This window comes from Erythrolamprus reginae, chromosome 1 (genome assembly GCF_031021105.1).
Source record: "Erythrolamprus reginae isolate rEryReg1 chromosome 1, rEryReg1.hap1, whole genome shotgun sequence".
NCBI lineage: Eukaryota > Metazoa > Chordata > Lepidosauria > Squamata > Dipsadidae > Erythrolamprus > Erythrolamprus reginae.
The window spans coordinates 159,274,023-159,301,353 of NC_091950.1; the positions used below are offsets into that span (position 1 = coordinate 159,274,023).

The 27,331-nt window shown below is 36.2% G+C and overlaps 1 protein-coding gene across 2 annotated transcripts; it reads right to left on the reverse strand.

Annotated features, from left to right (window-relative positions):
• HACD2 (3-hydroxyacyl-CoA dehydratase 2) lies at positions 1-26,644 on the reverse strand. 2 transcript variants are annotated; one of them, XM_070730338.1, is made up of 7 exons: positions 26,195-26,431; positions 22,601-22,718; positions 21,225-21,243; positions 19,014-19,102; positions 11,103-11,224; positions 9,191-9,369; positions 1-6,608 (listed from the first exon to the last, which is right to left on the reverse strand). In XM_070730338.1, the coding sequence occupies exons 1-7, from the start codon at positions 26,359-26,361 to the stop codon at positions 6,526-6,528; spliced, it is 777 nt and encodes a 258-aa protein (XP_070586439.1). In that variant the 5' UTR covers positions 26,362-26,431; the 3' UTR covers positions 1-6,525. The 2 variants fall into 2 exon arrangements, with proteins under 2 accessions (XP_070586439.1, XP_070586448.1); XM_070730347.1 differs by lacking the exon at positions 21,225-21,243 and having other exon boundaries at positions 22,597-22,718; positions 26,195-26,644.
• Between the last annotated feature and the right edge of the window lie 687 nt (positions 26,645-27,331).

A 27,331-nucleotide genomic window follows, 5' to 3' on the forward strand; every position in this document is an offset into this window, starting at 1 on the left:
TTTGCACCATAAAGTATTTATTATAAAATTACAATTGTATTGTTCACAACATTAAAAAATTACAAAAGACTACAATTTCTATCAAATTCTATTACAGGAATATGGATTAAAAATCCAATTGTATAGCAATAATAAACATGTTACTTGAAGCATAACAATTTTATAAACTGGTCTACATATACATGCTTCAAATCCCTCCTACCAAATTAAATCAAATCATTATGATCATTTATCATAATCAATAGAGATGAAATCACCACCTGTAAGTTCAGTGAAAGATACAAACAAGATATCCTGTTTGTACTATTATTATATACATCACAAAATTTTTCCCAACATAAGCACATGGCTTCTGCTGCAGCCTTAATATACATGCAAAAGAAAAAATAATAAATATATGAAGAATATCCCAGACTGTAGTATGGGAGAAAAATCCTCCTAATAGAATCCCATAAATAATTCACTAAAATACACTTCAAAAGACAAAATTCAACAATTTCAAAGAATACAAATCAAACAAACTTAATTTCTGATGATTGAGCAACTAATATTGAATTTGCGATATGGTCGAAGTAAAATGTATTTTAATAAAGCAATAACTGCAGCTTAATCCAGATTCTAAAGATTGTCTTTACAAGAATTGAAAAAATAAGGCAAATTTGTCTTGAAATCAAGTAATCTTAACAGCCATCTGGTAAATGGAAATAGTACAAAGGTATTAGATAAGGATACTTAACACTTAATAAATTCTCATTTGGGATACATTAACCTTGCGTGCAGTTATATGTGTATATTTGGGACTGGTAATCACCATCATGTTTCCCCTTCAAGGAAGCATGCATCATATAGACAATGAACCTAATTAACTCTTCCTTTACAAATACAATGTGCCTAACCTTTCACAAAGTATTATGTCCATAGTGCCTTGGTTGCCATTTACGTTAATGAGCAAAGTGCCCATGCACAGCACTAATATGAATACTGAAGAATTCATATTGCATTAATTGATCAACTAAGCAAGAGCAGAGCATTCCAGCCTTCTCCAGCTACTCTGAGACAGCAGGTCTCAACAGTCCAAGCACAACACTTCCAGAGGAGATTTAATTGAAAAAGTCTTATTTCCTGCATTGTTGTATCTTAAGTAACTAATATCAAAGGCACTGATAAGCTGTTTTTGCCTTAGCTCACTAAGTAAATCATTCACATCCTAATGGCAAGTCTGTAATGAAAACCAATAGTACAGAATTTAATACATTTTCCTCCTTAGTGATGTTCTTCAACAACCTAGCAGTTATTGTTGATCTGGCATGATATGTGGCACATCGTTGATATGTGGCATATCAAGTTAAAAAGCAGTGCAGTGTTAAAATATACAGCACCAAATCCATTGATTTAAGGTCTGCTGTAGGTTAGATGCAGAACTCATGCAAAGGTCTTTCTTTCAACCCAAAGATTGCAAATATTTTTGATACAAGAGAAAAATTTACGTCTTCTTCCCCCAGTTGCTTTCCTCCTCCACAGAGGGACTCCACATGGTTACCCATAACTCTTCTACTTGGAGGGAAAAAATGTTTGAAGGTTACTGCAAGTAGCAAAATAACCTACAACATGGACCTCAACTATGGTTTAGGGCCCCTGGCAGGTTCAGAAATTTCTTCACTAACTCAGACTTTTGAATATTATTAACCCAAAATTGAAATAATTAATTGCACTAATTCTTTTAGGGGTCCGTAAACACTGGAATACATAGTAAATGTTAACAATTCTATTACACCATTCTTACTCTAGCAGCTGCCTTCAGAGTGATTTTCTTATACATACAATTAACACTATTGTACATACTGTATCTACTTGGGACATATTTGGCAGTGTGATGAAATGTTGAGCAGTAACTTATATAATAAAACAAGGTTCCTTTGCTGCTTTTTGAACAGCCTTAGTAACTCAGGTTTATATAATATCACAGCTGGCAGCATTCATTCATTACTGGAGTACATGGAACCAACGTATAGGAATTTCAAATGTCAGCTTCTAAATAATTGGTCCTAGAAATCCATTCTCCAGTCTTAAATAGATTTTATTTCTTTTTACATTCTAGTCTGGCTTCTACCAAACTTTGGTATTTGCTGGTGAAAAAGTCATTCTAAACAGACCCACCTAATTTCTTCTAAACACAAGTTAGATGCCTGTCCGTTTTTTCCTATCCATTTTTTAATAGTAAAATCCATCTGAAGAGCCTGAACACTACTCTATTAGAAGCAAAAATGAATCTAAATGTAAGTGAATTAAGTTCTCGATATTCTTCTCTCCCAGAAACAACTCTCCATAGCAGTGCCCTAAGGTAATGTGTTTGGTTAGGTGGAAATAAATAATGCAGAGCAGGAATATAAAATATATACTTCTCATTAAAATGACATTGAAGATAATTCCTAATTTTAGATTAAGGCAGACAAACACAATTTCTATCTTTTCTGTTTTAGAATTATGCTCAGATCAATAATGTGTATGAAGGGGTTTCCAATGAATTTTACAAATAAATATATTGTGGAAACTACAAAACCAGCCACCTTCCTTTGGCATATTTTTATGATCCTTACAATATGCCATTCAGGTGTTCTAGAACCTTTTTGATGTCAAATTTAAAGGGCAAGCACAATCTATTTGGATCATTCAGATACATAGTTCCTTATGCCCTGATTATATTGGTTAGGTAAAGGTCAGAAATAGAGGCTCATTAGTCTAAATTGGTAACATAGGAGCAATATGTTACACAAAAATGGATTTGCCTCTCACAGTGGCTGTGGATAAAAAATATCTAATTAATAGATGTTTATCCGTTTTAGTTTTCCATATACATTAAGTCAACATGGTTTTTTACCAGTAGCTGGGATCAAATGACCTTCTTTTCACCCAGGGATACACAATAGAAGGCATACTGAAGAACATTAGTAAGAATCAGATGGGATGGGATGTAAAAGCTCAAAGGTGCATAAAACAAATAGAATTAAGAGTTTGAAATCCATGGCTTCAGGCACAATTCTTAGACCAAAATTATTTTAGAAGAACACAATTCTGCAAAAACTTCACAGAAACCTTAAGTCAGACATGGCTATTTCTTAATAATTTAAAAAATTCGTTCCACATTTATTAGAAGTTCAAAAGGTGGGCACTAAAATGTTCTGAACTGGTTTTGTTTCCTAATGATGGATATGTTTCTTCTATCAAGAGCTTCAGAAACAATTTGGACTGGAAAAGTGAACAACTGTTTGGGATACGTTTCACCCAACTGCTACAAAAATGTCTTATTAAATTCTAGAACCCAACATGTTTACATTTCCCTTTTTATTACAAGTTGGACAGCTCACAGCCAACCTCCTTTGCAGTTTTTTGAATCCAAAATACCATGTCTATCTTTTGTTTAAAAGGATTCCTATTCCACCAAAATGGAAAAGAAATCAGTAAAAGCCTGTTCTTTGTTCAGTGGCATTATTTACAATATAAGTCATCTCCCTTATGACTCTTAGTTGCAAAGCAAATACATATAGAATAGCTCTCAACAATAAAGAAATTATCATTCTATGCTGTATCTACCAGGGCAATTTTCAAGCGTCTTACAAACTATCCTTATTGAGCCTATGCAAGCGAAGATCACAGTAGGAATAGCATAGCATCTTAAAGAAAGAACTATTAAGGATGAAATAGATCAATCACATCAATACAATGTGTGTGCTGCCATATCAAAAGTACGTAAATCTGTTTAGGGATAGAACCCATCAGAAATAAAACATTGACCTGTTGTCTTGGGTCCAGTTTGGAAGAACTATGGAATATACGGAAAGATTGATGTGCACTGCTTCTCTGTAATTCAAGAGATATGTCAATTTCTAAGTTCCCAGAGTGTAAGGGCTGGAAAAATAATCCTGGAGATTATTTAGTCCAATCTCAACTTGATGCAGAAATCCATCAAGCAGCAGCTATGCAATCCAGGGGCACATGTAACTATTTTCATGAACTGCACAGTTGCTACACCTGCATTCTGGTGTGCTGAGACTTTTCCCAAATCAAATCTAAAACACTGCATATACCTGTGTCCTACAACTGCTGCCCCATATCAGGCAAAGCAGTCGTAAGAACAGTAATAGAGACTTAGAGTTATTTATGCCTATGGAAAGTGCTTGACCAGGAGCTACAGCTAACGGAGGTAGTAAAGTATTCCATGTCCTTTTTTTTCTTGCTGAGTAGATAGATGTATGAGCTGAAAGGAGAGGTTTGTTAGGCTCCTAAAGTCCTTACAGGCTAGCAGAGAAAAGTATTTTCATGATTCAGATGGACTCAAATTTCAATCAACTGTCTTACGTCCAAGGTGGCAAGAATATACCATTCTAAAGGTAACCACAGAAGCCATGGTTTTCATAAGATAACCTGAGCTTATGCTCAATCACAAGGATAAAACTGAACCTGAGTCTGGTAGAATCTTTTTTCCCAATTTAAAAATATAAAACGTCTTACGTGTGCTGAATTTGTAAATCAATCCCAAATTGGTGGATGTGGCTGCTTTGTTAATGCCCAGCTATCAAAAAAATGTATGCTATATTTTAATGATCCTGCCAGACATGGGGATGACAGTGGTACCCTTTTCAGTGTAGAACTGATGTTTTCAGCTGGTAGCATACAAAGGGAAGGAATAGCATGATCGTTGCTGCAGGCTCAGAATGATTCAGATGGCACAACTTGCTCTCAACAATAAGCCACCATATTCCCAAAGGAAAGGCTGTCTCATCAGCACACCAAATGGATAACTGAGGAATGAGCTAAGTGCTGTTTTTCTTCTAACGTTCACACAAATGTATGCTTACATTTGCTGTATAAATTTGGTTATGAACCATTTAATACAAGCTACTACTTGCAAAATTGTTGCAGACAAATCATTAAGCAAACACTCTAACATGTTGCACTATGTATCTGGCTTGGAAATAATGAGGAACTAATGGGACTGGGGGAGAAATTACACCTTTTTGCAGAATGATCAACAAGAATGCCAAAGTTTTCTGTAAGGCATTCTCTGCATCCCCTATGATAGAATGAAGTAAAAAGTTAGAGTGAGATACAAAGTAAGTTACTGTGATGGAATAAAGAAGAATATGCTTCCTAGACTATAAGTTAATGTACATGAATTTAGTACTAGGAAAAATGAGCAATACCAGCATCTTTTTTTTTAGCAATAATAAAAGCTTAGCCCCTTACCATGGTGGCATCTAATTAAAAATATAAATGACAATTTGCGTTTTTCTTCAAGACTATCAAAGCAGTTATTTAATAAAAAGTATTCAAAGATTCCTCAATAATTTTCCATATAAAACGTCAATTTTTCAAATGAGTTATCTTTGAAACACATTAAACTTTTCATGCAATAGCGTCAATTTGAGACCCAAAATTAATGGAGCCTTAAAATGTTTTGAATTTTACATGAACAGATTTTAAGAAAAGTATTTTCAATTTCTCTAAATGCTTATTTTTCTAAAAGTATTAACATTTCCTTAACAGATTGCAACTGGATGAATTTGAACAGCAATTTTAAAGCCATAACAAAAATTTCTTTTTTTCAATATCAATCACAAATTACTTAAAAACTACCAGTGTAATAATTAGGAATACAAAGGGAAGAAAGGAGGAAGATGTATCACTAAAAATAATGTACTTTTTCTATTTTTCATTTTTTTTAATGTAGCAGTCTTTTTTTTATCATTTTCCTAGCTTTGTATATTTTCTTTGTTTTTATTTTCTTCATACTTCAACAATTAAATACAGATTATAAAAACAAATTAGCTAGAATGTGTGCATTTCAATAAAACAGGGTATGGTGGAGATGCATTCAAGAATAGCAAGAGAACAGGTTTGAGGTATTAAGATTACGTTGCATGTTTAAAACACTCATTCACTCTTGTGCAACAATGCAGTATTTTAAGGCCCAACTACATTAAAAAAAATCAGTTGTGCAGATTATGCAACTGGTTACAGCTATTATCATGGTAACACTGTCTCTTTCTTAGGCTTGTTGGATATGAATATGATCTTCTCTAAGATCAGGATCAGCAGTCTTTAGGAAGCTGATGGCAGTTGAGACAAATAAGCCTTGCAGATATTGTTATAATGCAATGTCAGACATGCAAATTTTGAAATAATTCTAATCCTAATCCAAGCATAATGCTTACTTATCTAGGAGCCTAATTATCAAGCATGTGATGGTAGTTTTTAATCAACGGATTATAGATTCACTTAAAAAAATAAAAACAAGTTTCACTATATCAAGACATGCTGAAAATGCAATTTCATAGGATAATTATTTTACCCTAAATTGCTACTGTTGATAACTTTAGTAATATTTGAGCAGTTGATCAAGTATTTATTTTGAGTTTCTCAAAATACTACGATTCTGTATAATTTATAACTTGGATTGAGTGTTCATATTTGGATAGGTCCCTGTTTGCACACATATTTGGGCACAACTCTAAATAGAAGTGGGAATTATTCAGATTTCTTGTGTTCTTCAGTAACAGAAAGTACTTTTCTTCTCTGATGTAACATGTGAAAATACAGCTGAGGGAAGCCTGAAAAACAACAGAATTGGGTAATTAAAAATCAGGAGTTTTATCTCTGCACATTTTGATAATCAGGTCTACAAAATCAATGTCATTCTCAGCACATATATTCAAAGACTCTCACAAAAAAGACATTGGTATCTCAAAATATGCATTTTTAGTCTCTTTCAACATATCAGGATAAGAAAAACTATACAGGAAATACTAATGGGCTAAAAGTTTTTCTTTGGATACTTTTCATTTCAATATTCAATTTACTGTATTCTTTTCCTCTATGGCACACTACATGCTTAAACTACAAGGAATACTTAGTCCTTCCTAGTACAGTATACCCTGCGGAAGTTTTTAAATTAATAAAACAAGTCAAAGCAAAAAGAAAATGATAGCTACTACTTCAATATTCAAATATTAAACTGTCCTTCTTTCCTCTACTTCCCTTTCTTTCTATTACTCACTTTTCTTTTGGGCACTGTAAATCTGACCTTCTTTCAACAAAATCAGTATCTCACAGAACAATTATCTTATTATTGATTTAACAGCTGCAGAAAGTTTTTGTTCAAATAGTTTCTGGTTCTTCCCATGATAAAGCACTGCTTTGATATTTATGCTTCAATTACAGCACAATACAATAAAAATGCTGGCTGTCTAATATTGTATCTTCTTTTATGCCTTCGAGACAGTGCAGGCTCCTGGAGAGGTGCCCTTAGAAAGATTTTCAGAGATTATATTTTCTAGTAACAGCAATGGGGCTACCTTTGAAAAGTGTTCGGAAACTTCAGATCATGCAGAATGCAGCTGTGAGAGCAATCATGGGCTTCCCTAAATATGCCCAAGTTACGCCAACACTCTGCAGTCTGCATTGGTTGCTGATCAGTTTCCAGTCACAATTCAAAATGTTGGTTATGACCTATAAAACCCTTCATGGCATCGGACCAGAATATCTCCGCCTTCTGCTGCACAAATCCCAGCGGCCAGTTAGGTCCCACAGAGTTGGCGTTCTCCGGCTCCCGTCGACTAAACAATGTCATTTGGCAGGACCCAGGGGAAGAGCCTTCTCTGTGGCGGCCCCAACCCTCTGGAACCAGCTCCCCCCCGAGATCAGAATTGCCCCTACCCTCTTCATCTTTCGTAAGCTCCTTAAAACCCACCTCTGTCATCAGGCATGGGCGAATTGAGATATTCCTTTCCCCCCAGGCCTATACAATTTATGCATGGTATGTTTGTGTGTATGTTTGGTTTTTTAATAATGGTTTTTAGTTATTTTAAATATTAATTTGTCATATGCTGTTTTATTATTGTTGTTAGCCGCCCTGAGTCTATGGAGAGGGGCGGCATACAAATCTAATAAATAAGTAAGTAAGTAAGTAAGTAGTAAGTAAATAAATAAATACATAAATACATAAATAAAAGAAAACTACAACTTTTGTTGTTCAATCAGTACACCAATTAATACTTTCTAGTTCTAGGAAAATAGATGATAATGGGCTCATCCACCTGACCCTGATTCTGAGACAGACTGCTTACTGTTTACTAAGAGCACATTTTCATACAACAGGTCTCACCTTGCTGCCAGCTGCTTCTGAAGAAGAATGAAGCAGAATTGAGTGATCTAGCAGAAAAGTGATGTTCCAATAGGAACAAGAATGTAGGGCTACCCTTGAGGAGCATTTGGAAGCTACAACTGGTCCAGAATGCAGCAGCACAGACACAGACAGGGTGGCACATGTAAACTACTCTTAAGTGAGTTGCACCAGCTACCGATCTGTCCCTGGTTGGTTACTACCATTAAAGCCCTTTGGGGGTGTAGAGCCAACATATTTGTAGAATTGACTTTCTCCAATGGGACAGGTGCACCCCACTTGTACTGGCAGAAGAGGCTACTACAGATCCCGTGAGTCAAGGCATTTCAGTTGGTGAGATCCAAGAAAAGAGCTTTTTCTGCCACGGCTCCTGCCCTCTGGAACATCTTGCCACAGGAGGTAAGACCTGCCCTGCTCTTTTACCCATCAAGAAAGTCCTTTAAAATATGGCTCTGCAGACTGGCATGGAACCTGCAGGCTGGTCTCTCTAAAAACTGGGGGGTTTTTGCACAAGGTGCTTTTCTTGCGAGGAAGAGCCCAACGTGAAATCTGTGTATCCCAGCTAATGTGGAAAGAGGTTTAGTGACAAGTTTTGTACATTTAACAGATGTGTAGATTTTTCCATGCAGGGCTGACAGTTCTGAGTTTTAGCAGATGATCATAATAAAAACTGTTGCGGAAACTCCCTTCATAGATACAGGAACTGTACATTCACATTCACCGTGGTAATCTTAAACTTACACATACAGGTTGGTGTAATGATTAAGGGGCAGAACTAGGTGGTTTTCAGCTAGAGAACCTTACTAGATGACTGGGGTGCACTTTCCACATAGAATGCCATTATGGGACGACTCCTGGAAGTCAGGTCTGAAAAATTATCCTGCCAGGTTTTTTGCAAAATTATTCTAGAATACCAACACACAAAATCCTTAACTGCAAAAGATCACGAATATTTTCAAATTGTTTTAGATATATATGAGGCAAGAAAATATGAACTGAGTTTGCACTTACTTGGAATGTAAGTTAGCATAACCAGGATCAGAAATGTGTAGTAGTCAAATGAAAAATTATATTTGTTAGGTAAACTAATAGAAAATAAACCAGATCGTTTGATAAAGGGCAGAGCAGCATACATTGTAAGCATTTCTCCAGTAACTCCCATTGGATATAGTATGATGAATAAAGTATACCTACAAACCAAAACAAATATTTACGTAGAGATAAAAGTCAGTAGATATATTTATTGAAATTTCAATGATTTAAAGATACCTATATTTCATAACCAAATCAATATAACATTTCTTATAAATTAGTTATACCTTGTTTGAGAAAAAATATTAAAAGTTAAATTTAATAAATGCAAATTTCTCTTTTCTAGGAACTTGGGGTATAATCCAATACAAATGTACTTAAAAGTTTCATTAAAAACACTGGGAACCTTTAGACACAAAACCAGAACTGCTTCATAAGTATAAATTGTTGCTTCAGTAGGATTCTGCAAAGGATTTCCTGGACATTTCCTTAATCAAAAATAGCAAGACAGTTGAAAGAAGGGACAAACAAAGAAAAGGTGGAGAGAGAGAGAGAGAGAAGTATGAAGACAAATTAAATAGGCATTTGACAGGTTAAAAATAAATGAAAGGAAAAGGAGTCCAGTATATAGAAAAGAAAAACTAGTGGCCCCTGAGCCAGTTAATGCTTCTGCAAACAAATAAGGGATATTTTAAAATAGAAACAGCTTATAAACTACAGCACACTAACTGGCTAATGTTCTATGCCAATTATTACTACAAAATAAAAATTCATCAACTAGTTCTCTGAACATACAAAGAAAGAAAATAATGCCCCTTCCAAGCACGGATGTAATCTAAATTAGGAAGCAGCTGATTCCTATAACCAATTACAATTTAACTTCTCCCTCCAAGCATTCGTGCACAAGCCTTATTAATCAAAATGGATCTAATTCTATTGACTTTTTCTTTGCAAGCACAAAAAACCCAGCAACAATCCTAATCCCCCTTCTCTTATACTTATAATTAATTGTAAGAAACTGAAAAGGGAGCAAAGGGTCTTTTGCAACCCAATCAAAACACAACTTCTCAAAGTTGTACAGCACCCGTATGTTCTTAATGATCTTCAAAGTCAGAGCAATTCTAAAGCAGTCAACACATTTCCAATGCAAAAGGTTTAGATGCAAACCATTTCAACTTCAAAACTCCGTATTAAAATGCTTAATGGGCTGTTCCAATCTTTTTGGAAATGTTTCAAATTGGACCGGACCAGTTTTGAATAGAGTTAGTCCTCAAGTCATAATGGCAATTGGGACTGATCTTGCTAAGTGACATGATTATCAAGTGCAACAACACATTAGCAACAGTATTTTCGGCCATTCTGGTTGCCAGTGAGGACCTCACGTAACTGAGTCTTCTAATTTCTTGCTGGTTTTCCCACTGACTTTATTTGAAAGAAACCAGCAGGGAATGTCAGAAATCACAATCACATTACTGTGGCTCACTGCAATCTTGTAATCACAAACCAGATACTGAGTGCCAAAATCATAGTCATGTGAGCATGGGGATGCTATAATGGCCAGTACTTCAAGAACTGGTTGCAAGCCCTTGTTCAGCACTGTGGCAAGTTTAATTGGTTGTTGGGTGAGTGTTTGAAGTCTGAGGATTTCCTACAGAAGACGCTGTGCTTCTGAGCTTGAAACATTACATCATAAAATATTTAGAATATTCAAACATTTCACACTTGAAACAGTATTTCCAAGCTCAAAATAGGTGCTTCAAATCCAAATGCTTTTCATGTCCCCATTAAATCCTTTCCTTACATAAAGTGCCTAGTGTCTTTTTGTTTATTTTCTGCTTCATTGAGCTTCTGTTTCTTAAATTGATAATTGTTAAGTATTTAATCACCTTACCTGGCCCACTTGATAAAATAAGGAAGGTGGTTTAGTAAACTAAATGTGTAGAAAGAATAACGGACGATCTCTGTGACTGTCCAGGCGACCACAAAAAGAAGGATGCTATCTTCACTTTGCACCTATAAAAGATACATGCAGCTGTTGAAAGTGTAAAATAAATTATATACATAAAATCTAAAATATCAAACTGCGCTTATATTCTTTTACCCCAAACCATACAAATCAGGCAGCATGAGGCTTCGGGATAACCATCCTTCCAATGATTTCAAGTTTTGCACATACAATCACACAAATTCATTCTTCATTAATGTTTAAAAGCCGTCTCAATTCTCCCTCCAGAACAGACTCCAGGAAAGTGATTTCTGCCTACCTTGTCAATAAACACTGAAATAGGAGTCTTTTAGAAAATTAAAAATGTTGCATAAATGAATCTTCATTTTTAAAATATCAACTTCTGATTCTGCTGCAAATGCAGCATAAGGGAGGAATCTATGCATTGTATTGTTCTAAAGAATTCTAGATGATCTCAGAGCGACACAGCTCCTAGCTCTACCAGTCAGAAGTTGGATGGCTATTCTGCCTTTGCTTAACAGATTTTCTATAGTAATAAGAAAAGAAAGAAATCGGGTGAATAAAAGTAGGGTTCAAGTAGAAAACATTCTTAAGAATCCCTGTAAAACTTTGAATTAGAGGCAATTGAATATTAAAAGCTTCATTTGGAAACTATTTGTCATATTATAGAAAAGGAAAAAGATTAGGAGAAAATTACATCTTTGGACCAGAAGTCAGCAACATTTGTTATCTTTTGGGAATTGCTGCACATCCGGATGCAAAGGCTCAGGTGTACAAAAAAAATTGCATCACTTCACAAATACACGATTCACTTAACTGTAGTGGTTCGCTTAACAGCCATGGCAAAATTTAGAACACAGGGGCAGAATCTCAGACAGGACGGAAGTTCAAAGTAATATCATAATTTCTTCATAGAAAGAGTGGTGGAAGCTTCGAACCAACTTCCAGCTGAGGTATAGGGTCAATCACTAGTAACCATATGATGATATGTCCATCATCTGGCTAAATTAAAAATAAATAAAACACTAAAAATAATAATTAATTTAAAAAAAAAACCTCAAAGGGAAGACAAACAAAAAAAGGTTGCAAAATGTGACATGACTCACTTAACAACTGCCTTGCTTAACAATTGAAATTGCGGTCCCGATTGTTGTAGGACAGTGATTTTCAACCTTTTTTGAGCCGCGGCACATTTTTTACATTTACAAAATCCTGGGGCACACCACCAACCAAAATGGCACAAATCAAATCAATCAATCAATCAATCAATAAATAAATTAATTAATTTGGAAGGTCACCAAGATGATCTAGAATGCAGTTATGTGTTAATTCACCTCTTCCGTTGAACACAAAATAACCTCTCTCATCATGTAGGAAACTCTCCTGCAGGGAAGGAAGGAAAGGTATACCTTAGCCCTGTTCTTCCTTGTCTGTCTGTGACATACATATAAGGAATCAGCCAGCTAATCTATCAGAAAGAAGGGGACAGCTTAAATAATAACTGGGGGAGCCTTGACAATCCCACCTGATTGAAATTGAAGGCACCACTGATACAAAAAGTGCTATTGCTAACATGTTGTAAGCCGCTCTGAGTCTAAGGAGAAGGGCAGCATAAAAATTGAATAAATGAATGAATGAATGAATAAATAAATAAATAAATACTGCCAAATTAAATAGGAAGGCTGAAATTAGGAGACTGACAGATCTCGGATAAAAGAATGCTCCCCCAAAAAGCTGCTAAAATGATGAAAACCTATGTTATGTAGTAAAGTCTCTTGAATTGTTTGAATGGTCAATATTTCTACATAAATATGACCTAAAACATGAGTATTGAAAATTCAAATTGGTTCATAAACTTTTAAGCATCGCTGTAAGTGGCCTTGAGCTTTCATAGTCACTTAATGGAGATCAAAGAAAGGATTAAGAGTTGCCATCACTCTTCTTAAAAAAACACAAATGAAACCGAAGCACCTTGCTTTATGGTAACATAGGAAATGAGCAAATGTGGGATTCTTTTAGAAAGGATATGTTTCTGCTGAAGCAAAAAACAACAACAGATTTCCTAGTGTCAGAGGCATGAAGAAACTACTGAAGGAGAGCTGCAGATCTATGAAAAAACCCCAGTTATTCGTGGGGATGAAATCCTGACACTTCTTTATGCAAAAAGGAAGCAACTGGTCATTTAGTCCTTATTAAAAAACAAAACAAAATTAGGATTGTATGAACAGAGGGAACAAGGGTCACTGTTACTATGTGTCATTCCAACATGGAAAGAAAAGAAGGGCCGGGGTGGCGCAGCAGGTAGAGTGCTGTACTGCAGGCCACTGAAGCTGACTGTAGATCTGAAGGTCAGCAGTTCAAATCTCATCACCAGCTCAAGGTTGACTCAGCCTTCCATCCTTCCGAGGTGGGTAAAATGAGGACCCGGATTGTGGGGGCAATAGTCTAGCTCTGTTAAAAAGTGCTATTGCTAACATGTTGTAAGCCGCCCTGAGTCTAAGGAGAAGGGAGAAGGGCGGCATAAAAATTGAATGAATGAATGAATGAATGAATGAATGAATGAATGAATGAATGAATGAATGAATAAATAAATAAATAAATAAAAGCTTGCAAGTTTATTATATACTAGCTATACCCAGCCATGTATTGCTGTGGCTCACTCTGGGTTTTCAAAAAACCCCATGTTTTTGCCTGTCATAGGTGTAAATTTTGATATAGGTATTTAAAAACATGTTAGTATTCAAATGGCACATTGTGTCAACATTTCAAAGCAATTGGTGAACACCTTTTGGAGATTTAAGATTTTGAACAAACAAACATTTACATTTTTATTTATATAGATATATGCTTTTTATGTATTTATTAAGTATCATTCTAGTCTTCCTGAGAAGTTGGTTTCCTGATCTACCTCACAGTGCTGAGAATGACATCGATTTTGTAGACCTGATTATGTTTTACTTCAGAAGCCTGCCTGTGTATCTTCTCCTATTATCTTGTTTTCCAGGGATTTAGGGAATGTTTTAGCCCTGTTTGTTCATGTAATTGTTGTCTATTTCTCTCAAGGTCCTCCAACAGAAACATGCTTATTCTAACAGCTTGGACAGCTTTTCCCCTGAAATAGATTAAATACAGAAGATATTTGGAGGGTAGAATTTACAGTGGGTTATTTCACCATAGTACAGAATAAGAGGAATGGAGGAAAGAATTGAGGGAGGGACTTCATCACTTAGTACCAAGAAAATTGCATTGAGGAGGAATGTTCTAAGGTAAAAAATGGCTGATGCAGACAAAACACCACTATTCAGACTCTACCAGGGCAGAAGAGATGGATGGGATAGTTCTCTCTATAAAAGAATAGCTCAAATGACATCACCCAAGTAATCATTTGGTAATGTTTGAATAAACAACGCTTTACAATTGGTTTCTGTGCTAGAAAAGAACAGTCAATGATTCTACCTTTCAAAAGAATACTCTGCCTAAAGTAATCAATACTTTATATCATAACACTGCTGTTAACAATACAAAAAGAAACTTCAGCTTAAGGAGACACCTGCATTTTCAGAAACAATATGTAAATTAACAAATTACAGGTTCTAATTTCTTGCAGTATTAAATACATCAATTGTAGTATCATTGCATTAACTTTGCATCGTGCAGAGAGGAAAGACTGCTATCTCTCGTGTTGCTAGTAATTACTGAAAAAGCTTTTATTTGCACTTAAATCTTCCCTCTGTGCTATTACTTTTTTTAAAAAAAACTTCATACAAGACTGCAGGCAGTACATTTCTTATGGTATTAGATTCTCATAAGTATTTTGTTAAAGGAGTACAGTACATCTGTCACCTACTGCCACCTACTGGGCATATGATGAACACTGTTTTACATTCCACTCTTCCAATGACAAGAGTAATGAACTAAACAATGGCTACTCAAGATCAGCTAATGACTAAAAACCCATTTTCAGCATCATTCAAAACTAATATTGGAGCTATTATAAATAATTAATGCTATTCAACTAACAAATAATTCATAACTTAAAATGAACCACAGCTATCCCTCCATCCACAACCAATAGCTGCTTTTATTTCTCCCCAACGTCAGGTACACAAATATTATTTCTTTCAAAAATAGTCCTCAGTAAGGAATTCATTCTTTATTGTTGCACAAATAATTAAAAACAATAAATCTTATCAAAATGTAAACATATTTATTTATTTTTTATTTCTATTCTGCCTTGATAAAAAAAAAAAACTTGGCTTATACAAACAAGTTAAAACATCCGTAGCACAACGTTCTCAGTACGATCACTAAAACAGTACCCAGCAAATATAAGAATGAAAATAATAAAAAACAGTAGTTTCTAATTGTGTGATAAAATCAGGGGAAGGATCTCTGAAACAATTCTGATTTTAGTAGCTTCCAAAATGTCAACTGGGAGGGGGTTAGCCTAATCTTTACTGGGAAGCTGTTCCACAATGCTGGTGCTGTCAAAGAAGATCAGAGCGCTCCCATTCTCAAAAACATCTCTCTGTTTATCTGTACTGGTTGCAGTAGGTGATAATGTAGATAGTGGGTACTAAGTAATGAAGGACTTTATAGATTCAAAATAGCACCTTAAATTGTACCTGGTAAACTATTGGCAAAACTTGTTTGCTGATGACATTGGAAGAAAGGAAGTATACAGCCTGCTCGTTTTGGACCAACTTCAAGTGGTATTTAAGGCCCAAGTGTCCACTATACTCATTCAATCCAACTGGATGGTGAAGCTCTATTTAGGCGCTCCCGCTACAGGTAGGATCACAAATAATATACTAGCTAGAGCCATGAGTCCAGAAGGTCTCAAGTCATGAATTTGCTCCCTTCCTGATAGGTTGAGTTCACTCATCAAGAAACAATTCTGGTAGTGACAGAAAACCTTCATGTATCAATACCAACTCTGACTTACCAGGATTCAACTTCAGTCTATTCTCTCTCATCCCAGATTCCCACAGCCTACAGGAACTGGCAAATAATATTAACAATATCCCTTTCTCAATTGATACTAAGCTCCAAACCATCCAATGATCTCTATCAGCAGCTTCATGTTGATGTTAATAAGTGACCTCTAGAGCATCTATATATCAAAGGTCATTCAGCCAATCTCTCCTCCCTCACCATGACAGGTTGTAACTGTCCACTGAGGAAGAAAAAGAACCATTGCAAACATCTCCTATCCCAAATACTGTATTTTTTCGGAGTATAAGACGCACTGCTTTCCTCCCTAAAAGAGGCTGAAATGTTGGTGTATCTTATACTCTGAAGTTAGCTTTTTTTGAAGCTCTTTTCCAGCTCTAACGAGGTGCTAACGATCTTCCTAGCTCTTACCTTGCAGGCTTTTTCATTGTTACTCTCTCTGAAGAATGTTTTTCCAGGCTTAAGACTTGGCAGACTTTTTTTCATTGCTCTATTTGCTCCGAATAAATTTCTCTCCAGCCCAAATGAGGTGCTAATGATATTCCCAGCTCTTACTGGCTTGCAGGTTCTTTCACTGTTACTCTCTCCGAATAAGGTTTTTTTAAAAGCCCTATTCAGGGGATAAAATAATGTGCTGAAGCTGACTAGACTAAGGACGCTAGCCAAATGAATATCTGCTAGACAGATTTTTCCTCCCCTATTTTCCTCCCCAAAACCTAAGGTGTGTCTTATACTCCGAAAAATATGGTATTTGCAGACAGTCCAATAAGATAACATGATTTATGGTAAAAACTATTAAAAACTGCTGCTGGTTCCAATAAATCTGGAGGGATAGATTACCCCCATCCAAGGTGTGACAAAGGTCTTCTAAGAAAGTGGTCAATGATGCCTCAATACTGAACTTGAAAGTAGTACCCTGAATGAAAAAGTTCAGGTAATCTCCTTCATCAGCTACCAGCAGCTCAGTAACTCCCACAAAAAAGTCTCATCAATAGTTCCATATTATCATTAGAGACAATAATCTTAACATTGCAAACTATCAACATGTGTAGCCATCACTAGAGGTTTTCTTCAATAACACTTGAAAGGGAGATTCACTTGCTTTTTGAGTCTTTCAACAATACCAAGTGATTGATTGATTGATTGATTGATTGATTTATGCTAAGCAGGTTATTTGTCAAGGTATGGATTAAACTAGATAAAATTGGTCAAATCTTTATAACCAGTTTTTAAAAATTATAAGATCAGCTGGGTTCATTCTGCCACATTAATCATAAATTGTCCATCAAAATAATACACAGAAAGCTAATGACATATCAGTGTTCTGAATAAGAGCTTTACAGTACTGGACACCAAGCTTTTCCCCACCAAGTAAAGATTATGAGAATAATGTAAAGATATTAAAGTTGAGTAATGACACATCAAGAAAACAAAATATAATGAAGCCTGATTAACTACTAGTTTGCAATACCCTTGAATGCTGGCACACTGTCTTCAATCTGACATGACATAAAGTTTTGGCTTTAATTCATGTTTCCTTGCCATACTGATTTAAAGGGAAATCACACAAGGCACTCCTATCTTTGAATCACTTATCTTCCCTAATGAAAAGTTAAAAAGTAGGATTTATAGATTTGGCAGAGGTTTTTTTTTCTTGAATTCGACTTTTGAAAGGGGGAGAATGAGAGGACAAGTTAACAATGTTATCATCTTAGTAGAACAAGCACATTCTTCAGGCATCACTGGACTCATGCAATTAATATTAAGCACTAAACATAAGAAAGCATCCAAGAAAACATTAGAAGAACAATCTGCTATCATATATTTGATACCAAAACAAACAATTCCTTCATTAGACTAGCAAATAAATTAAGATAGCTTTATCTTGTTTAAGAAAAAACTATATTCAAGAAAAATCTGAACAAACTTATTAAGTTTCTCTCACTAAAAGACTTGAAAAAGACATGGAAGATTTGTGCAAGAGATCAAACACATGCATCTTACAACATCCTCAATAGTTGAACTTGTTCAAAGAACTCAGGTATGTAGACAGCCTTTCAAAAAAAATGTAGAATGCTTTCGTAACAATACAAGTAACTATTTTTTAAAAAGAAAACAATACAAGCTTTCACCTAGTATGGACTGCTTAGGTTATTAATCAATAAAATTATACTTGATTACAGTTACAATTTTAATTTTTGATGTTTCTGTCATACAATCCAGTTCGTACTATGCTATGGTTAAGAGTCTGGAATTATTTCTAATCATATATTTAAGTTATATTAGTACTACAACTGTGTATTCCAATGGAATCTATATTAAAACTGTTTAAAGGTTTGAAAAACAAATCCCCTCTCAATTCTTCCAGCAGACCTGCTAGCAATGATACCTGGAAATCGTAAACCAAGTTACTTAAAAACATCCCACCCCCCTTTACATAGATTTTTTTTTTAAAAATGGGAGCTGCTCAAAGTCACTTAGAAAGGTATCTGGTATACAGTATGAATAAATAATAATGATAACTTTGGTTTATGGAAAATTGGATGCAATAAATGAAACCAGTGAAGTAAAAAATGAAACTGTTCATGTGAATGTTTATTGTCCTTTCCAAACAATGAGTTGGATAATAGCTCTCTTCAAGCCTACTGAATCTCACTTGAGATATATTAAATGGCAACAAAATAATGTCTACCAACAATATTCTAAATTACATATCCAAAGTGTTGAAATATTACATTAAAACCAACAGTACTGAAAAGGTTATCTGTTTACTACATGTCTACATACACATCTGATATCAGCAGAAGAGATATGATATTCATAGTGAACAGAGATAGGAGCCCCATGATAAAGGATGAATAAAATAGTTCAATTTCAACTCACCTCTTTTACACTGTGGGCTATGCCCCATGTCAGAAAAACTCTTGACATGATTTGGAAAGCAGTCAAGACAACAGAAGAAGGAACAATTCCTGTCAAGACAATTTATATTTAATACATTTTTGAGCTCTTAAACTACCTATCCACCTCTTAATAGTAATCTGATTTGGAAAGAGACAGTATTATGAAAATTATTTTATGTATTAATATTAAAATATTATTAAATATGCTTTTATTGGTTTCAATTTTTCTCTCATGGCTGAATTTTGGATCAGATATGAAGACACAAGGTTTGCTATAGCTAAACCTCAAAATACGGCAAATTATGATTTTCAAGTACTAAATTTTCTAAACACATCACTAGCTCCCTTCTGATTATCAGTTGCCAGAGCTAAAACAACAGAAGACATTATGTCCCATGTAACATACTTGTATAAGATTCTTAGATGCTGGTGCCAAGCACAGAAAGAAACAATCACCCAGTAAGACAATTACAATAATAGCATTTTCAATGAATTTTTTTGCTGAACAGCAAACTCTTGTTTATGAAACAACACTTATCTCAGACAATGAAGGGACAATGCCAATTCTGAATAAATGAATAGTGAATATTCAACTGCCTGTGATAGATGAAGGAAATATATATTTCCCCCCCAGTAATTTTATTTTCGGGACTATAATTAAAATCTAAACATTTCCACTGAAATGTCTGAATGGCATTAACTAATTAATAACTCTGGAAGTTATTATATGAAAGATTTTTTATGTGTAAAACTCATGTCTTTCTATAAATTAATATAGTTTCATACTAGTAAAGTGATATCTCATCTATAAACATTTGTGCACCATTTCTAATTCAACTGTACTTCTCTCAATCAACATAATCAAATTTTGCTTTAGATTTTGTCACTGAGTTATTGGATGCATACATGTAGAAAGTTTGCTTTTGCATAATGAATAATCATTATCATGCTAGGTGTTGGGAGTTCCTGGACATCTGGTAACAAATGGGCTATAGGAGGTGCTATATAAATCTTACATATAAAAGATACTTGGAGAGCCAGTCTCCTCTGCCTGGCCAAATCCTCTCCCCCCCCAATACCCCCCCCCTCCAATGGTATTATTGCCTTACTAGAGACTTGAAAAGTGTTGACTCTGCTAAGGAACACATCTTTACAGGATAGGGAAAATACACTGATGGCAGCAATCCTTTTGCTGGAGATTCCAGCAATACTTGTGTCGGCAAGCACACTTGTTCTGACAGCCTAAGTTCACAGGATCTCTCAACTGTTTTCCAATAGTAACAAACTCAGATATTCAGCCCCTTAGCCTGAAGTAGAGATCTTTCATAAAGATCCAGCCCAGAACTCCACAAATCCAAGACTGGCTAAAAAGCATTGGGAGAGCAGACTACTATCCGATGAGTCTCAGCTATGGACTAGGCAGAGGTTCAGCATGGCTTAATAATGGTCATCCATCCCTTTGAATAATGACAGCTTAATTAAAACCCATCTCTTGGGTGTGACTATCCTGACCTTATTAACTCTTCCTTCTCCTTTGGATTCCCTTTCTGACTGGTCTCCATCCTTGTTTGCCTGTTTGTCCTAAGACAATGATCTCTCCTAAGAGGTCCAGCAAAAAGACTTTCCCCTCCAAACTGCAATAAAGCCTAAACTTGATTATTTCCGCCCTGGCAGTTGAAATAGCACACTCATTTGTTTTCTGGCAGCCAGGTCAGTTATTTATTTATTTTAAAAGTGGGGGTGTATGTTACTTTGACTTTCCTGTGATGAGGCCAGAAGAACAGAAAATTGGATCACATTTTCAACTTGTAAGTAAATTGCTTCAAAATGCTGCATTTTATTTTGGCAAACTTTAATATTCAGACCTAACAGTTGTTCCTTAAGCAGTATGAAGAGGAAGTAGGCAATTTTTATTATTAATAATTAAAATCATAACAAGGGCTATATTCAATTCAATGCAAGCAATAAACATAACATGTTAGTCTGAACATGTAATTCTTACTTTTGAGAAAAGTTATATTTGCATGTTCAAATGCATGTTTAAAACAAAAATAAAAACCAAATTCGAAGAAACTGGATGTATGTCATGCTATATAGAGTTGCTATTCCTTTAAATGACTGAGCACAGAATATGAGTAGAATGCTTTCCTTGCCTTCCAAGAGATATTAAATATTTAATTTAAAAACTTACCTACTGCACAGTGCACGATCTAAAAAAAAAAAGACAGAAATAATTAAGACTTCTCACATTTGTAACATATTTTTCTTTACTACAACAGCATCATGATTATGATTAAGAACATTGTTCTTAAACAGTATCTCCACCAGTCATTTTTATCATAACATATATCTCTTATCTGTTCAATAATAATTGTGTGCAGCTTTCATCTCACCAATGACTAAATTCCTCATCTACAATTCTGCTGTGCCGAGAAGCCATCTTTTAAAAAACTATGTTATTAGAGGAAGATTGACTTATCCCTTTTAAAAGAGATTCTTTAGTTCTCAAACATTCATTCTTCCTTGGATATATTCATGAGACAATGATCATTTTCAGATCAGAACATCTTCCATGAAATATTTATTTATTTATTATTAATTTGATTAATAAAAATCAAAAATCACTAAGGACTCTGGGCGGTTTACAACAATAAGAACAATATCTAATAAATAAAGCAATCTCTCCTCTGTATGCATTATTGGAAAGAGAAGTGAGTGACATGTTGGAAGATCTGGCAGTTATGTGAGCTTCTGTTGAGATATCAGAATCACTTTTAAAATGAATTTAATTTTCTCTGATGGAACTCTCTATCAATAGAATATTTTTCTTCTTGCTGTGATTAAAAAAAAGCATGAAGTCTCTAATTTGACATTTTTACCAAACATGTCAAATGCCTAAACTTTAATTTCAAAGAAAAACTCACTTGAAAGTAGTAATTTTATTATTTGTCAGTCTTTCTTTGTTGCCCCGATATTATTATGCTTCCTATTATGCTGTTTTATCGAATAAAATGTTTTTTTTCCATTTGACAGAATAAACTTTGCAAAAAGATGATGCATTTAAAAGGGATAGTAATTAATTCAACATTACAATATAGGAATAAGTCAAAATGCCTAGGGTAATGATGGTGAATCTTTTGGGCTTGGTGTGACCAAAAAAAAATAATCAGAAAATGCCTATCTTGACTGTGCTGGCATCCTGGAGGAATAAAAGGTCTCTCTGGACCTTTCCTTTCTGGACCCTCTGGAAATTGCACAATTTTTAGACACCTCAGAGCTGTGTGAGTTTCAGAGGGTTCAAAGCCTCTCCAAACCCTTTGAAAGTCATGTGGGAGGGTTCTGCTTGTGAAGCCATTGAAGCCTCAGGAAATTGAATGAAAAATGAGAATGTGCAATTTTTGGATGATTCGTCCCGCACAAGAGCAAGTCCTTCTTGCACAACTTCCAAAGGGTTCCTGAAGCCTGGCAGATCACCAAAAATGCCATGTCATGCCACCTCTGGCATGCATTTCATAGATTTGCCTTCACTGGCCTAGGGTTTGAAGGCTTTCCCTGTGATACACCTACCTCAAGCAAAGCTCCAGTCTGGAAGAATTTCAAAGGCTTTTCTATTGAATGATAGAGTTTATGATAGCTACCCGTTGCAAGGTATGCTCTGACTAAACCAACTGCTATAACAAGCCACCTAGAAGAAAAAGAGATAGGAAAACACGGTGATGCTTTTTCTTGAAATAGCAATAGCATTTAGACTTATATACTGCTTCATAGTGCTTTACAGCTTTCTCTAAGTGGTTTAAAGAGTCAGCACATTGCCCCCCACAATCTGGAACCATGCACTATTAAATATTTTAAGAGTAATATAATATACCTTTCTTAAAATAAGTGATTCAGCATTATATTCCACCGAGACAGAATTACACTTTACTTGTTCGGTTGCTGAAAGAAAACTGTAACAGTTGTAACAGTTACAATTGAAATGCTAAAAGGGAGCTTATTTTAAATCTTTTAAATAGAAGTAAATAACACCTGTATTAATTGAAGATTAGGAATAAAACTGAGTCTAAAGCCACTAGGCTTTGATCAACTGATAATGATTCACTCACTTCTCCAACACAGAGCTTTCATATGAAGCTTAACAATGTTACACAATGTTGTATGAAGAGCAGAATTCAATATTAAATTCTCCAAGGAAACAAAGCACAAGTGTACATCATCAAATAAATTGTGTTCTACCACTACTACTTTGCTAGCTACTCTTTACTTGGATCCAGTAGATCCAATGAAACCTATATACTTCATATACACTTCAAAAATGTATTATCTTAGACCAGAGGTCTTCAAACTTGTCAACTTTAAGACTTGTGGACTTCAACTCCCAGAATTCTCCAGCCAGCACAGCTGGCTGGGGAATTCTTGGAGTTGAAGTCCACAAGTCTTAAAGTTGACAAGTTTGAAGACCCCTGTCTTAGACAGAAAGATGGTGTTATGCATTGTTTGCTGTTGGTGTTATGCATGTAAGCCTTTTTATTAAAAACAAAAAACCTGGTAGGACCTGGAAACATGTAAGTGTAGGCATAACATCAATGGGAACTAGACGGGGAGTTGTCTTAATTTAAAATTACTATGAATCATTTAGCAATCTCATAATGAACCAACTTAGTCAAACTCATGATTATGTATGGCAAAGCACGCATAGGAGAAATTCAGGAGGCACAATGTAGTATTGGCTTTAGATTTCTGCACTTCAGAACTTGATTTTTTTTTAAAGATAAGGTTTTAAAGGTATAAGACTTGACCAGGGGCTTGACCAGAAGACCTCTGAGGTGCCTTGCAGTCTTACAATTCTGTTTCTAAAAGTAGAATGTGTTCAGCTGAGGTTTGAGATAACATTGCTAGAGAAATCTATTCTACCCAGCTTAAAGTGTCACGGAGTTTTTACTGAAACACATCTTTATCTTTAAGAAACACCCACTAATACCTGGGAAAATAAAGAGCTCCAGAGGTTTAGAGACAGTTTTGGAATGAATGAAAACGATCTGCAACTTAATACAGACAAGACAGAAACTGATGATGGGAAAATACATTTTAGCTAGAGCTGTTCATCCAGTTCTGAATGGAATTGGATTCTCTCTGGAAGTTCTAGATCATAATTTGGGGTCTTGCAGGAATTACAAGATTGTGATATCACATGAAAGCTGTGATAATGACTATACTTGTTGAATTAGGCTCACTAACATGCTTGAAAACATTTCCCATTTAATACCTTCTGGCCTACAATTATAATCTCTCCTTGAAGTTTCATATCCTAGCTTCTTTTACCTCTTACTTAAAAAGACTGAATGGAAAACTAGTACACTGCAAAGTAAAGCACTGGCTTGTAGATTTACCATTACTAAATTCATTCATTCATTCATTCTTTTTTTTAATGCCGCCTTCTCCTTAGACTCAGGGCATCTTACAACATGTTAGCAATAGCACTTTTTTAACAGAGCCAGCATATTTTCTTGTATTGGTATTTTAATGATTTTTTTTAAAAAAAGTAGGAGTAATTAGTTTAAAATTTTGTTTATAAATATGTCCACCTACCCAGAAAATAAGGCAAAGATAATTCGAATCGATGCAAAGAAAAACTCTTATGAGAAGCATTGATCATAATCAAAATCTCACTATCATTCCGGTTCTTCAAAAACTTCCACTTATTATTATCAAATGTATTTGCTACCCATCTTGCAGTTCAAAGCAACGGCTTAGTGACTTAATTTTTATCTTGTACATTACATACATGGATTGGTGGTGCAACAGCATTGAGAAATAGCATTTCTTTCCCACAAAGCAAATGATACTTTAGATGATAAGTAGTTCTGTCATGACAGTGATCACCAAGCAAACTCTTGGCTGTTCTCTTTCTTTAGATAGCGATAAGGTGATAATAAAAAACAGTGATATGATCCCAAACATGGTTGCAAATGACACTGTTTATACTGAAAGACAACCTGCTGCCATTTAAAATGGACTCGTGAGTTCAAAAATCGACGATATACACCTCATATACAGTATTCTGAGTATGTTCTTACCAGATGTACGCTCAATCCTGGAACCTTGATGTTGTCATGTACTGTTATAACAGAAATTTGTAATGCACTCCAAACATAGTATTGGCACAACACTATATTTGTGGATGAATGTCGTTTTAAATGTTTTTTTTTAATATTGGAGGTTTTAAATTTTGTATCTTTGTTTTATTCTTTCCTCTGCTCTGAGTCCATTAGAAGGGCAGCCTATAAATTTAAATAATAATAACAATAATAATAATAATCCTAGGTGCTTGGGAAGCACCTGATTGGTGATGAAATACGAAATCCAGCATAGTGATCTCGTTTATATTATTGAAGTAATAATAATAATAATAATAATAATAATAATAATAATAATAATAAAAATTTAGACTTCAAATGCTTTAAAAAAATCAAGAGCATCACTTGCAATTCTTTCCAGCTCTGTTATCGTAAAATCCTAATCCCTCTATTTTTCCCCACCACCAAAGCTGTGTTTTACCTAGGATGTCTCCATCCCTAAGAAATGAATCTGATATTTCTTAATGAGAATTGCTTAAGGAGTACCACAGGTGCTGAGATGACCGCAGCATTTCCCCAGAGCCTAAATTGAGGGCTTCAGCCTCCATCAATCAGCTCCGAGTACAAAGTGTCCAGGCCAAGCCTGGAACATTATTACCCCATTCAAAAGCATACATGCAAGGCTTTTCGGGGAAGCCAGGACTCACGTATTAATCATGCAACAGTCTCCGACTTAGGAGTATGTTACTACATATGTATGTGTATGTATGTATGTACATATACATATACACATGCACGCGCACACACACATCCCTTATTGAATCCCCAAGCTCGGGTCCCCGGTAAGAGAAGGCAGCGCCTGCTTACTTGCCTCTCCAACCTTTGCCCGGACTAAAGGCAAAGAAAGGCAGGCTCGAAGGAGCAAAGGCCAATACACCGAGGAGAAGGAAAGGGAGAAGATGTGAGGGGAGTCAAAGAGCCGCCGGGGTCCCCCGAGAAGAAGAAGCGGCCCAAACACACGCCCTCTCCTTCCGCGCCCCGAAACTGAGACCACCCACCCGCCAAAAGGGCGCCGGCGCTCGCTCACCCGGCTGTCATGACCACGTTATACAGGACTAGATAGGCCGTCGCGAAGGCGCCGGGGCCTCTCCGCCGCCGGCCGCCGGACTGCTGGAGCTGCGGGCTCCTGCTCTCCGAGCCGCTCTCCGGCCGGCGGACGCCGCCGCTCTCGTTGCAGCTGCCGGAGGTGGCCATGGCGCCGCTTCAACTGCTGCTTCCCCTGCGCCCGGGAGAGCGCGAGGCCCAGGCGCGCGAGGCGGAGCTTCAGCGAGGCGGCCGCCCAGGAGGGCCTGACCTCCCACGAGCGTCACGCGGGCTCGCCCCTGGGAGGTAAGAGAGAGGGAGAGCAGCCGCTGGGGTATCTAAAGCTGTGGGCCAAAAAGCTGGGCAGGTGTATCGGGAGACCCTGCATGAAAAGCGCCGCGTACCGCAGCAGCGCTGTAAATCCTCGGCGTGGCTCAGCAATCCGTGTTCCTCACCCCGGTTTGACTTGAATGTGAGGCCTTTCTTATGGACTTTCCGCCGTCTGTCATTGGACTCTTATCTAGTGCAGTGTTTCCCAACCTTGGCAACTTGAAGATATCTGGACTTCAACTCCCAGAATTCCCCAGCCTGGCTGGGAGATGAAGTCCAGATATCTTCAAGTTGCCAAGGTTGGGAAACACTGATCTAGTGGACCAATAAGTAGCAGAATAACAGAAGGGTTGGAAAGGATCCTTGGAGGCCTTCCAGTCCAACCCCTGCTCAGGCAGGAAACTACTACCTTGTTGGGTCTCATCAGATCCGAGATAAAAATAAATAAATAAATATGACTTTATTTATATCTTCTTGAAATCTGTTCTTGAGATTTATTGGTCTCTTCTTAAAAACGTCTAGTGGAGGCAAACCTCATCAGATCAAATATTAAAATAAAAGAAATAATTATTTCTTTATTGATGTCTAGTGGACTAATAAGTAACAGAATAACAGAAGGGTTGGAAGGGACCTTGGCGGTCCTCTAGTCCAGGGGTCCCCAACCACCGGGCCGCGGACCAGTACCGGGCCGCGGGGCATGTTGCACCGGTCCGTGGAGTCAGCAGCTGCCAGTCCTCCTGCCGCCGCCCCCTCCCTCCAGTGCTTCATCTCCCGCTGGGAAAGAGGCCTCGGGAGGCAGGTTCTGCCGGCC